The sequence below is a fragment of the Mytilus trossulus genome, chromosome 7 (assembly GCF_036588685.1).
Source record: "Mytilus trossulus isolate FHL-02 chromosome 7, PNRI_Mtr1.1.1.hap1, whole genome shotgun sequence".
In the NCBI taxonomy this organism is placed as follows: Eukaryota; Metazoa; Mollusca; class Bivalvia; order Mytilida; family Mytilidae; genus Mytilus; species Mytilus trossulus.
In genome coordinates this window covers 36,441,885-36,458,345 of record NC_086379.1, presented here as the reverse complement: position 1 = coordinate 36,458,345, position 16,461 = coordinate 36,441,885, and the positions used below count along the sequence as shown (strand labels likewise).

The window sequence follows — 16,461 nt, the reverse complement described above, 5'->3', positions numbered from 1 at the left end:
TTACTTCTCGTACAACTGTGGAAAAGTTCATCGAAGACATAACAGACATATATATATTATAAACTTTCACAAGATCTTGTTTGCTAATGTTTTGGTCTATCAAGTATGACAAATTCTAGAATTCACAAACAAAATAGAGTAGATTAGAATAGAGATGAGAAACGGGGAATGTGTCAAAGACAAAACAACCCGAATAAAGTGCAAAACAGCATATGGGTTTTCAACACAGCGAGAAAATAAAAATATATTGTTTCAGTTACTAGTATTTACTTTGAAATCTTAGCATTGCTGATTATTTTTTAAATCGTCATTTAAGAAAAATAACACATAAGAGAGGTAAAAGATACTGAAGGGACATTCAAACTAATAAGTCGAGAAAAAAAACCAATGCCATGACTAAAAAATGAAAAAGACTAACAGACAAACAATTAAAGTGCACAAATCACAACATAGAAACCCAAAGACTGAGCAGAACGAACCTAACCAAAACCTAGGGTTGATAGAAGGAGCTCGGGAAGGATAAGTCAAGATATGATAAGACTCAACAGTAACTGTTGTTTCCTTTATCTCCAGTTCGATGTGATAGGTTCGTTTAACATATAAAGTAACCACATTTTGAATTATTTAGTGAGAGCACATTATCTACATAGCCGAAGGTAAAGATTTAGGATTTAAAGATACTGTTATCTTCTTTTCTTTCTACCTAATAAGTTTCTAAGTGAAATCGACCTTATATGAATAAAGGAACTAGTCGGCAAGAAGAGAGACACAGTTTTCTCCATGGGAATGCCGATCATTTGTTGAAAAAACGTCCTGCAATCGATAAATCAACAATCTTGATAATGTCAGATCAAAAAAAAAACTGTTGTTTGAATCAGAGTGATTTTCTAACAAATGAGGTTGTATCTCTCCCTAAGACAAGATACTTGTATCTACGTTGGCCATTCATTTTAATGCAACAAAGCAGGATCAATTTTTTCAATTTGTCTTTCAGTTTGGAATGGGGATTACTTGTGTCAGGTGTAGAAAATTCAAATGCGTTTATGCTATTGCAAGGTGAAAGTGTCTTTGATAAGTGGTTATTGAAAAGATCTTTTTAGTATCTCCATCTGATTAACGCCACCTCTAGAAGTATGTAGTTTCACAATATATTTGAAGCCCGGCTTTGATTTTTGATCATATTGATGTTTATCATTTAGATTGAGGTTTCGTGGAACATTAAAAATACCCAGAAATATACCATTGTACATAAGAACACACATGTAATTTGTGAATCTAATTCAGTGAATAAACAGGTCTCCATCTCTGGTCGAAATTCCAAAGGAACACAGACCTATGATTATCCAGGATTTCTTTTAGTGAGTGTCGTGGGGGTATATGTTGAGTTTCCAAGTGAATTGTAAATATCTTATTCATTTATCAAGAAATTTATATAATGTGATTTACACACAAAAATATGTTGTTTGGGGCTTTATCTGCGGAGACAACAACATATTTTTCCTGGAGGTAGGACAAGTGCTTTAAAAGCACTATGTGGGTCTTTAAAGATAAATGTAGCATGGGTATTAATAGACCCATTCAGTTTCTTAATTCTTATTTGTGTTACCTCACAGCCTAAATCCATTCAGGAAGGGTATTTACGTCTTCATTTTCGTGTTTAGCTCATTGCCTGGTATAATCACATAAGTTGTGATTCTAATTGATGGATTTAGGTTTACGATATTCTAGGATTTTGGATAACAAATTTGTGTTATTGTCAAGTTTAAAGTTACCGGTTATAACGTGGCCAGCTGGATTATATGTGAATGGGGAACTAGCACAGGTTCAATCAGTAGGTTTAATAGGGTTAAAAGTCGTTAATATTGAGAATCTGCAACACGTGTTTGTAATAAAAAAATATATATACTAGAAGTTGCAATTGGTTTGGTATACCAGAAGATATACAAAATGATAGGTACAGACTGGTCTATAAAATAGGGAGGTATTTTTGAATTATCTGAATAATGCTGAAGGATATTGCCGAAGTTGATGATAACAATACCTGTGTTCGCAAAGAAAAGTTTAAATAACCTTAGCCGTATTTGGCACAACTTTTTGCAATTTTGGGTCATCAATGCTCTTCAACTTTGTATTTATTTGGCTTTTTTACTATTTTGATATGAGCGTCACTGATGAGTCTTATGTAGACGAAACGCGCGTCTGGCGTATAAAATTGTAATCCTGGTACTTTTGATAACTAAGAACGGATCTTTTCTCCTTTCATCTTTTCCAATGCAAACTGGTTGGAAAGTCTGTGAATTGCAATATCCGAACTGATAGCTGTAGGTTAGTATTGATTTGAATGATGGTTAGTTACAGTGGTTTCCAAACATAAGTAATTCAGAGGATGAAGCGACCCATTTTCGAATCCAGTATACTTCTTTTTGTCTACAGAGATGTGTTGCAAGTTGCGGATTGTTAGTCATGTGGTATATTAGATTCATTTGATAATTTATGTAAAAATAGAAAATTAGGAGGCCACCGTAGATATAAAAAAAAGGCGATGTGGTATGATTGCCAGTGAGACAACTATTCATCATAGTTCAAATGAGGTGGATGTAAGCAGTTTTAGGCAGCCGATGTTTACTGATGTTCTTATCTCTTAAAGTCTGGATATTAATTAAAAATGAAATTGATCTTCAATCCATTTACGCAAAATTCATCACCTTTACAAGTTTTATCAAATGAATCCAAGAAGGCACAAGTTACCATTTGGAAACCATCTTTTGTAGAAAAAATCTGTCTAACAGTGACGTTGACCTTTTACTCGTTGACGCCAAATTTATTAAGTTTAATTCCCTTCTTTATATCGTCTATCTACACAAGTGGAACTCCAGTCATTCAGGGGAAACTCAGATAAACATACAAATTCAAATTGTTATAGATGTTTTCAATTTTTAGTATCAATAACAATGACCTCTAACCCCTTGACCCAATATTCAATAGGTCATTTTTCCTGCCTGATAACGTTAACTGTCATCTGATTAAGTTTTAACCTAATCAAATATGAGAAACTCAAGTTAACATCCGGACACCATTTCTTGTAAATATGCTCCATTCTTATTTGACATCTGACCTATTGATCTTAATTATAGAAAATCGACTTTCCATTTTCTTTATACATTCCATCTGTAAACGATATATGTCCAACAAACCAGGGGTACTTGAGTTATCGTTCGATAGATGGAAGGAAATAAGAACAAACAAAGCAATTACTGTATGATTCAGAAATGCTTTCAGGAACCATAAACAGAAGTCATGAGTATTAAAATTATTGAATAATTGTCAATGAAACAAAATACACAAAGAACCAAAATCAAATTTAGATGTCTAAATAAAGGAAACAGTAGTATACCGCTGTTCAAAATTCATAAATCGAATGAAAAAAAAATCCGAGTTACAAACTAAAACTGAGGAAAACACATAAAATACAAGAGGAGAACTACGACACAACAGAAACACAACATTAAAATGTAACACACACAGAAACGAAAATACTTTTTTTATTTTCTAAGAGAACACTTGAATTTCAGCAAAGTTTAATATTGCTTCTTCTGTATTCTGGTCCTTAATCGCCAACTTGACGTAACGTGCTACCATTGGTTCTCTGCAAGATATAGATATTATTTCTCCTTTTGCAGCTGAGCCATGATAAAACCCACAAACCTTCATGCTTGATAATGAGTTTCCGATGGTAACTTCAACGTTGCGGAATCTTGTACCTATGAAAATATATTCACACAAATTCTTTATCAAAATTAATACGAGGATTCAAAATTGCCACGGTTTCATGTTTTTCTTAGGGTAGTTTCGCTTCCTCTATACATGCATGCGTATTACTGTTATGATCACTGATAATAAAGTGCATGCATGCAGTTGTTTGTTATTTTTTAAATATGCTTGAAATTTAGTTTCCCGAATTTAAGTGTGTACATTTGAGATATGAAGGAGGGGCGAAAGATAACAAAAATAAACTGACAACACCATGGCTAAAAAAATAAATAAAAAACAAACAGACAGACAAATAATAGTACAAAAGACAAAACATAGAAAACTAACTATAAACTACACGAACTCCACCAAAAGTTGGGAGTGAACTCAGGTGCTCCGAAATGGTAAGCAGATCCTGCTCCACATATGGCATCCGTCGTGTTGATAATGCTATAACAAACCCAGTAAATAGTTTTATTCGGTAAGTCATATTCGTGGTGAAAAAGGTAATGGGTTTTAGTCACGACATAAGGAACATATCCGATATCATCTGTGAAACGGTAACTCCATAACAGTCAACCAACTCGTGGTGTCGTCCGAAAAATTACGATGGATGATTTCAACTTCACCATTTGGATTGCCAAAGGTATGGGATAATAATGCTATTTATTTTGTATGTATGGTTCTGATTGGATGATGATCAGCGTACGATTCTAAATTTACCTTCCTGTAATGTGTAACTAAGTGAAGCGAATACTTTGAATTCCAGAGTGTATTGACATGCGATTTCTTCAATACATGTAGAAACAAATAAATCACTTTTTCACCTTTTAGTCTCCTTTTTGTCAATTTTCTTAAGTGTACATGAACCGTGTACGACTGGTGTTTTTGTTTGACGCCGGAAGCGTACCTATGACATCATGAATTTGAATTCATTAAGGGGTACTTTCATATCGAGATTTATCATACAAGGTCAAACGCACCAAATAGTTGCTTCTTATAGAAAACTTACCACAACAATCTTTTCGGTTGTATATTTTGATTAGTTTAATCATACAACTACTTTCCAAATCAACCCACCAATTCGGGTTGCTTTCTCCGTGATAAGCATTATTCTTCCAGAAAAATTTTGTGTGTATATAATTACTGAAATTCCCATCAACAGCCAAACCACATTCATATCCATCCATATATGAACTTTGTCCACATTTCTTTTGAAATGCTAAATTCTTCTTACCACATGATCCTTGAAATAAAAATAAAATGTTTAGATATATATTGTTAGCTTACAGTGAGTTTAGTACTCAATTTAGAGTGTATGGTACGTTTATTTTGAGTGATGTTTTTCACATTTAATTTTTTATAAATAGTACCAATAACGGTTTTCGAGGATCGCATAGGCATATTTGAAGAGTTATAGAAGATTGAGTATGAAAAGACCAAATGACATAGAAATTTAAAAGAACCAGAAGTTATTGTTCGTTCATTTTAAACATAAATCTAATAAATCATCACATTGTTTGATAGACAGGTAAAGCTACAAATTATATTCATAATATATCTAACATCAAATACAAAACATGTTAACCCGTTCGTTGGAAAGATTGCATTTTATCATTTTTGCATTTGCTCTCCTAACGCTCAAAATATCAATCACATTATTTTTCAGTTTCACATTTGATATATTTTAATTTTATACTATTTATTTTCTGTAAACATAAGGAACAAACTTACCATTGAGAAATAGGGAAATATGATTTTATATGTTTAATGCATGTAATGCGCATATTTTTAACCATTAGCTCATAAAAGGCGCAAATTTAAAAAAAAAAACTATTATCTTAAGGTGGCTCACCCTAATAATGACCCCCGATAGTTTTTTTTTATTTTTGCGTATTCTGTAGATTTTTTTATGTTGAATCAAAAAATGCAAAGAAAAAAGGGTGGTCACCAGGCTCGTTTCCCCTCAAATTGAAGCGAAATGTGCGATTTTGATCCTATTTCCAAACATGCCCACCCTTTCAACAATAACGGTAACATCAAATTCAAAGACTTTTAAAACCAAGTCAGTTTGATTTTTATGTAAAAAAAAAAACCATTAGAATTTGAAATGTAAACCTTTCCCTTGGCTGTTTTTGACTTAAAAATCCTTTTATTTTCAGATTAATGTCTAAATTTTACATTTTCTAATTTCAGTTTAAGGCAAACAATATTAGTTTAAACGATTTTTCGTAAAATTTTCCCTGTAGATTTTTTTTTAAAAACAGATATGTCAAAGCTATGAACTTTTCGGACATTTTAAGGTAAAATAAAATAGGGTCACCAGGCTTTTAAAAAAAGTTAAGGGCTTTTGTTTAACCCCTCTGTCCCATAAGGTATGATTTCAATGCACTAATTAATTACTTAATTTTGAATTCTTTATTGATGGCTTTAATAAATTATTGTTTTTAATTATATCAATAAACGATGGCTGAATATAAATGTGGTTATCGTATTATGTTTGTTATCAAAAAGCGAAATTTTGATTGATCGCGCCAGTTGCTTCCCTCTAATTTAGCGCCATTATCGGACCAGAGGAATTTCAAGGTCGCCATTGCCGAGCAGCATACTATATTGATAAATACGACCATGTACATGCATAACAGACATTGTGGCGAATATACAACGATGAAGGTAGAGTTATTACGTAAGAAAACATAGATTTCGATATACTGTAAACCAACTTATTTTCGCGAGCGATTTATTTTCCCGACTTTCGCGAGTAGAAAAATAACGCGAATATAAATTGTCGCGAATATGTAAACCTTGGATCTTTCCTTATTAAACTTCATCAAGTAAATCCGAAAATAGCGAAATTAAATAGCCGCGAAGTGGCCTAGAAAGGGTAAAACGCGAAATAAAGTATCCGCGAAAATAAGTTGGTTTACAGTATTAGGCAGCCAAGTGTTATCAGTATAACGAAAAATACAAACTTGGGGGTTGTCTCAAAATACTCGCTACTGTTGAAAACCACTGCGGCTGAAACCTTGCACGGGTTCAATTTCTGTTCCATGTTTAATGTTATAGATCGTTATAGCTGGTATCTTATTTATGTGTTTATTTTACCCTTTACAGACAAGTTGTATTAAACATATCTGGCCAGTTTTGAAAAATGTCCGAAGAGGAAGGGATGACATCTACTATCAATGACTATGAAGCACCACAACTGTCATTTTTACGATACCGTTAGTGTCAATTAATAAGTCTTTTTTAATCATCATTTGTAATATCTAATTTCAAAGCCAATTTATGGTCATATGTATGTGGGGTACTCAAGTGGGGTACCCAATAACTTTCTTCTGAACAGTTTCTACTCCTTAGCCCCAAGTATATTTCCCTTCCCTTTTTACCCTAAAATCACCCCCCCCCCCCCCCCCGGCCCCTTACTCAATACTTCCATCTCCTTGCTCCAAGACAAAATAAAAATGACGAAATATATTTCCAAGATACTCCCTTTTCTCTGATCCCTCATTCCCCTGTCTCCTTACCCCTGTCCACCCCTCAGTCAATTAAGGTCCTCAAGGGGTTTGATTGACTTGTTTATTTTTTAGGGAATATGATATAATATGGCCTAATTTGTAAATGATAAACCCTACAGTAGGAGGCAATACATCTTATTGAAGGATTCGTCTTGATCAATTACAATTTGTCACTTGAGATTTTTAGCTGTTCATGTATGTTGTAAATAAAAGTACATTTAAAAAAAATATATTTTGGATTGATTTTAAGCATCCTGGTACAAATAGAAGCAGTATTATCACAGGTTTATTTTTTGGTTATATTTTTTTTGTGTCTCATTTTCATTATTTTCTGTTCAGATATTATTTAATTGATTTCATTTCTCGTACAAAATGACAATAAGCTTACCGACAATTTTTCTGTCGGAATTATCAGACGGCTCCTGGTTGAGCGCTTCCATCAACTGCTTCAGTTGAGTATCTGTCAACGCAGTACCATGACATCTCCCAGAATTGTATATCACTATTCCTATTGCTAAGAAGAAGACCAATATTATAAGTATTCCAACACTTATACCAATGCATAATAACTTTTCCACAGGTTTGGTTTGAAAAAATGCTGTACCAAACTTCATCTTATTTATTTTCTCTTCGTTTGTTTGGATAAATTGTAAATTACAGCCTTCTTGCTGAGTGGTCTGTAGAATATTATATTCAATAGTTCAGAAGTGAAAATTATAACTAGTTTATTGCATGTTGTACTTGTAGCCAGAGTAATATGTAAATTGTGTCTTCCTGTTTATTTTGATGGTAATATCATATTCTTTGAGTGGTACTTAAACCGACAATTCAAAATTGTACTAATTGTATTTATAATAACATACTGCTCATATTCGTAAAAAACATGAAATGCAATGATTTATTATAATATTACAAGAGAAATGCCATCGTAACATTAATTCTACTATTTAAGCATTTCTATATAATTTACACATATGTATTGTTAAGTGCAAATCAAAGTACTGAAGTACTGAACATCGGATGATCGCAAGTTCTTGTGAATGGTCAAAAGCACTTGTTTCAGAATAAAAACCATCTATATACCTGAAACTGAGGGTAATGTACAGAGATATAATTTTTTATGAGACAAGCTCGTGCGTGGAAGATGAATAAATTACTGTAAATTCAACCTCACCGCAATAACTGTTATATTGTAGTGATACAAATCAGTATAAACTGGTTTATTGTTATATATTATATTGATATATGCATATATATTTTTTATCCATTTGTATATCATTCTATTCTACTATTCTTATGAAAGTGCATTTCAAGTGCATGGTGGTCACCTACTCTTTTGTAAAAATTTGATTTGCAGTGTAATGTTTTAAAATTCGTATGTCAAGCTGCATGAGGGTTTATAGATGATCGGTTGTAACTTGGTTTCATTTTCTAGTGCTTCTCATTCAAAAACAAATGTATAGGCAAACAAAAACAAACCAATATTAAACAGAAAACTGAACAGGGAGCAACAAGAACCTCACAAAACCTTGGGATGAAATCAGCTCTTACGTACAGATAAGCAGTTCCAACTATTGGCACCCTTTCTGTTAAGGGCAAGTTCATTTTGGTGATAAGTCACATTCCCTAAAAACACAATCGCAAAAAAAGGGCCATCAATTGTAGCTCGGACGAGAGGAATTTATATTGTATCTATGACACAGATATTCCATATTGGTAAATCAAATTATGAGAAACAGTTCGTTAAACATTCGAAGGCATGACTTCAACTTTAACGAATACCACTTAAAATCTGGTGTTCAATTTACCGTTTCAGAATCTAAAACATTCTGTGTAATATTTTCGAAAGCGTACACGAAACTTTATTCTTATTATAATGCACAAACAGTTAAATAACACAAAGTCCTTTAAAATCTGAAGGCGAATTGATTATGAGTTATCAGCAAACATGTTGCAACTTGGAGAAAGCAACACGCTCGCTCGGTTCAAATGCTCTGCTGTAAATATATATACTAGTATAAATTTTATATACCGGTATTTTTCGGAGTTAAGAGTGATATCCATTTCATTGAAGCAGTATACTTGTAAATTATTGTTCAGGGGTCAGCTGAATATAGCCCTTGTTGTGGGATTTTCTGGCTGGACTGAAGATCATTGGGTTGTTTTCTGCTCTTTAATTGTCTCTTTGACGCATTCCCCGTTCCATTTTATATTCTTAGTTAAGCCTTTCAATTGATATTTTATAGTGTTTCTTTCTATATTGTGATGTTATACCATTGTTTCAGAAAAGGGAGACAGTTTGATTAAAACGTTTAATCCCGCTTCAAATGTGTGCACCTGTCCTAAGTCAGGAACCTGATGTACAGTGGTTGGCGTCTGTTTATGTAGTTCATACGTGACGTGTTTCTCGTTGATATATAGATTGGCCCGTTGGTTTTCCCATTTGAGTGGTTTTACACTAGAAATTTTGGGGCTATTTTAATATAGCTTGCTATTCGGTGTTAGCCAATGCTCCGTGTTGAAGGTCGTACCTTGACCTATAATGGTTTACTTTTATAAATTGTTACTTGGATGGAGAGTTGTCTCATTGGCACTCATACCATATCTTCTTATATCTCTAAAAAAATTCTTTTCCAATAAAGTTTTTCTCGGCAGCACTTTGCATTGATATAAGCGATTTACACAGAAAATGAAACTAAGTGGAAAACTGACTCCATAATCTGGGTTTTTTTTACGTTTTAAACGATCAGTTTGGATAAGTAAGAGAAATCTCTGGTTTATAGGTTGAGATATTTATAAAAATTCTTTTGTTTGTTCGTCGTAGTCCTCTGTCTTTTGATTGGATGATTGTTACATCGTTCGATGCTTACTATTCCATGAGATAATTCAGTAGACTGTAGTTGTTAGTGTGGTGGTACTTGCGTTATTTTAGTAATATTTTTGCGCTATCCTTCGAGGTTGTATGCTGTCCATGGTCCTTTGTTTTGTGTAGTTATTTCAAATAGTTGCCTGTTGTTTCTAATATGGAAATAGGCAGATGTGATATATGATTGCCAATGTGACAACTATTCACCAAAGTTCAAATGAAATTGGTGCGAGTAATTATAGTATACCATAAAGCCTTCAATAATGAGAAAAACTCATACCATATAGTCAGTCGGCTTTAAAAGTCACTGATATGAAAAAAAATGTGAAGTATTGAATTGAGAAAACTAGAAAACCAACGTCATATATAAAAATAAAATGTGGTTTGATTGCCAATGGGACAACTCTTCACAAGAGACCAAATGACACAGAAATAATCATCTATATGTCATTGTACGGCCTTCAACAATGAGCAAAGCCCAGACCACATAGTCAGGAAAAAACCCAGAAAGGACAAATGTAAAACAATTTAATCGGGAGAACTAACAGCTTCATATATGTACAAACAAGAATGTGTTCATAGTACACGGATGCCCCACTCGCACTATCATTTTCTATGCTCAGTGGACCGTAAAATTTGGGTCAAAACTTTATTTTGGAATTAAAATTAGAAAGATCATATCATAAGGAACATGTGGTGTACTAAGTTTCAAGTTGATGTAACTTTAACTTCATTAAAAACTACTTTGACCAAAAACTTTAATCTGAAATTCGCACTATCATTTTCTATGTTCAGGGGACCATGAAATTGGGATCAAAACTATAATTAGGCATTAAAATTAGAAAGATCATATCATGGGGAACATGTGTACTAAGTTTCAAGTTGATTGGACTTCAACTTCATCAAAAACTACCTTGACCCAAAACTTTAACCTGAATCCAACGGGCGCACGGACAGACGGACGGACGGACAGAAGCACAGACCAGAAAACATAATGCCCCTCTTCTATCGTAGGTGGAGCATAAAAATGAGAGAAAAACAAATATTCAACACATTAACACACGACAACCACTGAATAACAGGCTCCTGACTTATACACACATTGTACTGTGGCGGGTTTTAACATGTTTGCGAGATTCCAACCCTCCAATAACCTCGGACAGTGGTCAAATAAGAAAAAAATATAAAAACCAGTTGAAAAAGGCTTAAATCAGCAGATGGATGCAAATAGAAATACAATGTACATCTAAAAAAAATACAGAGTGGGCGTGGCTTGGTACTTGTACATCCAAATAACAACGGCACTGGCTACGGTCATGGAAATGTAACAATTGTAACGGACGCGGAGATGCGCCCTAGGTTTTAGGTTTTAGGTTTTATACATTGTTTTTCAGTTATCTCCCTTGTCAGTAAACGAACGAAATATTAGTCTCGTTACACCAGAGTTATCGTTCTTACTGCGAACTATAACGTCTGGTTGCGATTGTTGAAGTTGATGTAAATATTCAATTATTCATGAGCCTCTTGTTGGATTCCCAACAATTTTTTCTTATTACGGGATTGGATGATATTATTATAAACACACCCATCTTTGGGTACCCTGAAGTTACAGCTAAAACTCCGCCTATAATCACAGGAATCAGAAATTCTATCAATTTGGGGGTCTGTAAAAGTTGAACTACACTATCACAGGAGAGCTTCTCTCGTACATACCATTTACATTGATGACAAACGTAACTGCCAAAGTTCTCTTTGCACTGTAGATTAGTTTCATAAAATTTACAACAGTTTTCGAATGCGGAACCAACAGAGCCACTTTTAGATAATATGAGATACTTTCTTGAACCAACTGTTGAACAAGAAACACATAGAGATGTGTTTGGCACAACTGAGTGAGAAATGTATAAACTTGAGATAGACTCAGCTGATTTGGATGCCACGTCCATTGATAGTCCATTTCCTCTGTTCGGTTTTATCTAGTGTTAACATGAATAGAAGATAAATCTTGAAACTTTCCGAAAAATTAAAACTAGCTCATTTGCATATTTTGTCACGCCCCAACTTAACAATTATTCAATGCAATTGAATCCAGACTCTACATATAGGATATGGAGCGTCTGGATGATCGAGACTAACGAAATATACGAACTAGATCAGTGGCCCAAAGAGGTAAATTTGTTTTGTTTTTGTATTGCGCGGATATTGTGCTTGATTCATATGTCATTCGAATATAATTTCTGTTTATTTTGACTGTTTTACTAAGGTTGTTTTCATTTTTCTTTGTAGTTTTCACGTAAACTTCGAACCAAGTACGAGGGTACCTGCGACACTATGCAGTCTATTGTATTGTGTATTATACATTCATGCGTTTTATAACAATAAACAATAAGAAATTATTTGGACTTGAACTTTGAGACCCAACTACTACTACAGTGAAAACTCTCTACACAGTTTCATACCTGATGTGATGCGTTAATTTAACACGTGTGATTTGGCAGTGGCTATTGACACATAACTTACGTAACAGTGAACATTTGTACAAAAACAATCATAAACGAATCCAAAGTGTTTGTTACATTTATTCTTCATAGAAATTGCGGTTACAACAGAAGAAGAACAGTGGAAGCTGTCAAGACTGGGACATAGCCTTCTATTATTTACAGAAATAAATTGATATTATTAATATGACTATTGATTTAGCATAATTGACAAACTTGAAATTTCATTGCGCCATTGATGCATTTTAAGATTTTTGTGTAGTTTGATGAATTTTGGTAATACCTTTGAATATTATTGCATTTTTTATAAACTTGTCATAGCAAGTCATATTGATATTTTGCCTACGTGAATTTGTCATTTTTTATTGCTTATTATTTTGTCATATTGATGCATAGGTTTTGAATGTTGATTTATTTGAATTATGTGCATTTTGATTCTGTATATATCATAATGTATTATAATTATTCATGTCTAGTCCTTGTGAGGAACCACGCGTTACGAGACACCGCAAAATGACTGAAAAGGGTTTATTCTGGCAATTAGACACTCTTCAGCAAAATTTAAAAAAAGCTATATCAGCTTGGCACTCGAAACACAATAAGTTAAGTATTCTCTTGAGTGACAGTGATGATTTAGCAGAAAAACGTGCCACTAGAGACTCATTAGTAAAATGTATGAGTCAAATTGAGGACATTTAAAAACATTTATGTCGTTTGCTAAGCGAAGTAGGCTCTTCATCGGAACATTCTCAATCAGCTCGCGAAATCGGAACTGATATTTCTCAGAAATTTGAACAGTGTGAAACAGATACTGCTACTATTTTAAAAGAGATTGCTAAACGCATACAATGTATTGATGAGATAAAAAGTGAAAGGTCATCTAGGCGTTCTAGTCGATCGAACCGTTTGGTGTCTGAAAGGTCACATGTTTCGTCTCGAATATCAAATGCGTCTAAATTATCTGAAACTGCTGCAAGAGCCGCTGAACTAAAAACAAAATTGAAATATATTGAAGCTGAATCGAAAGCAAAATTAGAACTTGATAAAATTCAAACTAGGCGTGAGTTAGAAACTGCAGAAGTAAAGTTAGAAATACTCGAAGGAGTAAGTCAGGGTGGCTCAGTGCTTGATGATGCAAAAAAATATTTACCACAAGCCGATATATTGACAATCTTCTTAAAGACTGTAAGTGCTTCACATGATCAAAACAAAAACTCAAGTGTACCTAACATTTTATCGTCTTCTGTGCCTTTTACTAGTGATACAAATGTTGACTATGCGATAAACCAAAATCAACCAGTTGTCGCACCTTTTGTTAGCTCCTCAGGTCTAAATCCGGAAGTAAATGAATTTGTTCCGATTCAAAGAGAAACAAGTAGTTTCAGAGCGATGGATCACGTACAAACCGATTCTGTGCATGTGGATTTACCGAAAACCGAAATGCCAATTATGTCAAAAACAATAAGCTCAGATGTGGTTACTGACTTAGCCAAATCTTTTGCTGACCAAGTTAACTTGAATAGACTTCCTCTGCCTGAACCTCCGATATTTAATGGCGATCCATTAAAATATGCGTCATGGAAAGTAGCTTTTGAGACCCTTATTGAGCGAAGGAACATACCACCTTTAGAGCAGATCCATTACTTACGTAGGTATGTTGGAGACTCCGTTCGTGAAGTAATCGAAAACTTTTTCCTTATTGCAACAGATGACTCTTATTTTGATGCTAAAAAACTGTTAGACCAAAGGTATGGTGACCCGTTTATCGTTGGTAATGCTTTTCGTGACCGACTAGAAAAGTGGCCTAAGATAGCGTCTCGTGATAGCTAAGGATTGAGAAAATTTTCAGATTATATTAAACAGTGTCTTTCCGCAATGAAAACGATCAAGAATCTGAACGTTCTTAATGATGATCGTGAGAACCGAAAACTTTTATCAAAATTTCCCGACTGGATAGTTACACGATGGGGACGAATTGTCGCTCAACATAAAAGTGATCATCATACATTTCCCTCATTTCAGACTTTTTCTGTGTTTATTGAACGAGAATCAACGATTGCGAACGATCCTGTTACTTCTCTCAACTCTCTTAAAACAGAAAGTACACCACGAAATACGGACACAAACTTTCGAAGTGTTAAAAATGACCGTGATACACCACGCAGAAATGCATTTGCAACGGAGACAAAGTCGACTAGTTATGATAGGACCAAAGAAAGTAACTCCGGTGCTAATAAGAATTGTTTGTTCTGTCACAAGGCTGGACACATACTTGATTCATGTAGAAACTACCTTGCAAAATCTGTACAAGAGCGTAAAGAATTTGCTAAGAGAACAGGGTTGTGCTTTGCTTGTTTAGGCTCTGGACATTTATCGAAACAGTGTAACAAACGCGCAACGTGCAGCATTTGCACAAAACGACATCCGACAGCCTTTCATGGAGATGTAGTAAAACAATTTCCGAACAATTTAAAACAACCTACACCTTGTAATGAGGAAAAGGAACTTTATAAGTCTCAAACTGGTGCGGTTTTAATGAGCATAACCGAGTCATGTGGAAAAAGCTCGATGATTGTTCCTGTTTATCGCTCTCATATTGATAACCAACAACATGAAATACTAGTGTACGCACTCTTAGATACTCAGTCTGATACTACGTTCAATTTGGACAATACACGTCAAACTATTGGACTTTCTGGTGCCGACGTGAAGCTGTCATTATCAACCATGCATTCACAGAATTCAATAGTCGATAGCTGTAAGATAGATGGATAAATAGTAAGGGCTTACGATAGCGACATGAAGATAACGTTACCGTCTACATTTGCCCGCGACATCTTACCGGCAAATAGAGCACATATACCTACTTGTGATATGGCGAGAAAATGGCCGCAGTTAGAGAAGATTGCCAGTCAGTTGATGCCAGTAAGTGATTGCGAATTCGGACTACTTATAGGTTATAATTGCGCCCGTGCATTGACTCCTAGAGAGGTGATTCCGACAACTGATGATGGACCTTACGCACAGAAAACAGACCTCGGATGGGGTATAGTTGGTATTGTGGATCCGAGCTGCATTGATAATGCATTAACTACACATTCTCACAGAATGATAGCGTTTGAAAGCCATGTATTATTTACTATTAGAAATTTTACAAAATTAGTAAGTCCCGTTGAAGTAGCGCGAATGATGGAACTCGATTTTTCCGAACGAACTCATGACAAACAGTCTATGTCATTTGATGACAAACGTTTTTTGAACATTCTTGAAAGCGGAATCAGAGTAAATGATGGACATTATGAAATGCCCTTGACCTTTAAAGGATCCGAACCGATATTACCGAACAACAAGTCTCAAGCCATTCAGAGATTCAATCATCTTCGAAAGCGTTTACGCAATGATGCTCGATACCGAAATGACTATTTTAAGAGTATGGATGACTTAATAACAAAGGAATTTGCGGAGAAAGTTAAACCGTCTCAATCCGATAACGAAGGACATGTTTGGTACATACCACATCACGGAGTATATCATCCTCAGAAGCCCGAAAAAGTCCGTGTTGTGTTTGATTGTAGTTCTAGATACAAAGGTGAATCACTAAACGATTACTTGCTGCAAGGCCCAGACTTAACTATTTACACCACTGGGTCGATGCCACTGCTGGTGGACGTTTCGTCCCCGAGGGTATCACCAGCCCAGTAGTCAGCACTTCGGGTGTTGACATGAATATCAATTATATGGTCATTTTTATAAATTTTCTGTTTACAAAACTTTGAATTTTTCGAAAAACTAAGGATTTTCTTACGCCCAGGAGTAGATTACCTTAGCC

At 34.5% G+C, this 16,461-nt stretch overlaps 1 protein-coding gene across 1 annotated transcript; it reads right to left on the bottom strand.

The window, feature by feature from the left end:
• Positions 1 to 3,524: 3,524 nt before the first annotated feature.
• LOC134726994 (fucolectin-like) lies at positions 3,525 to 8,015 on the bottom strand. Its single transcript, XM_063591383.1, has 3 exons — positions 7,657 to 8,015; positions 4,763 to 4,996; positions 3,525 to 3,761 (listed from the first exon to the last, which is right to left on the bottom strand). Exons 1-3 carry the CDS (start codon positions 7,880 to 7,882, stop codon positions 3,550 to 3,552), a joined length of 672 nt encoding a protein of 223 aa, XP_063447453.1. The 5' UTR covers positions 7,883 to 8,015; the 3' UTR covers positions 3,525 to 3,549.
• Between the last annotated feature and the right edge of the window lie 8,446 nt (positions 8,016 to 16,461).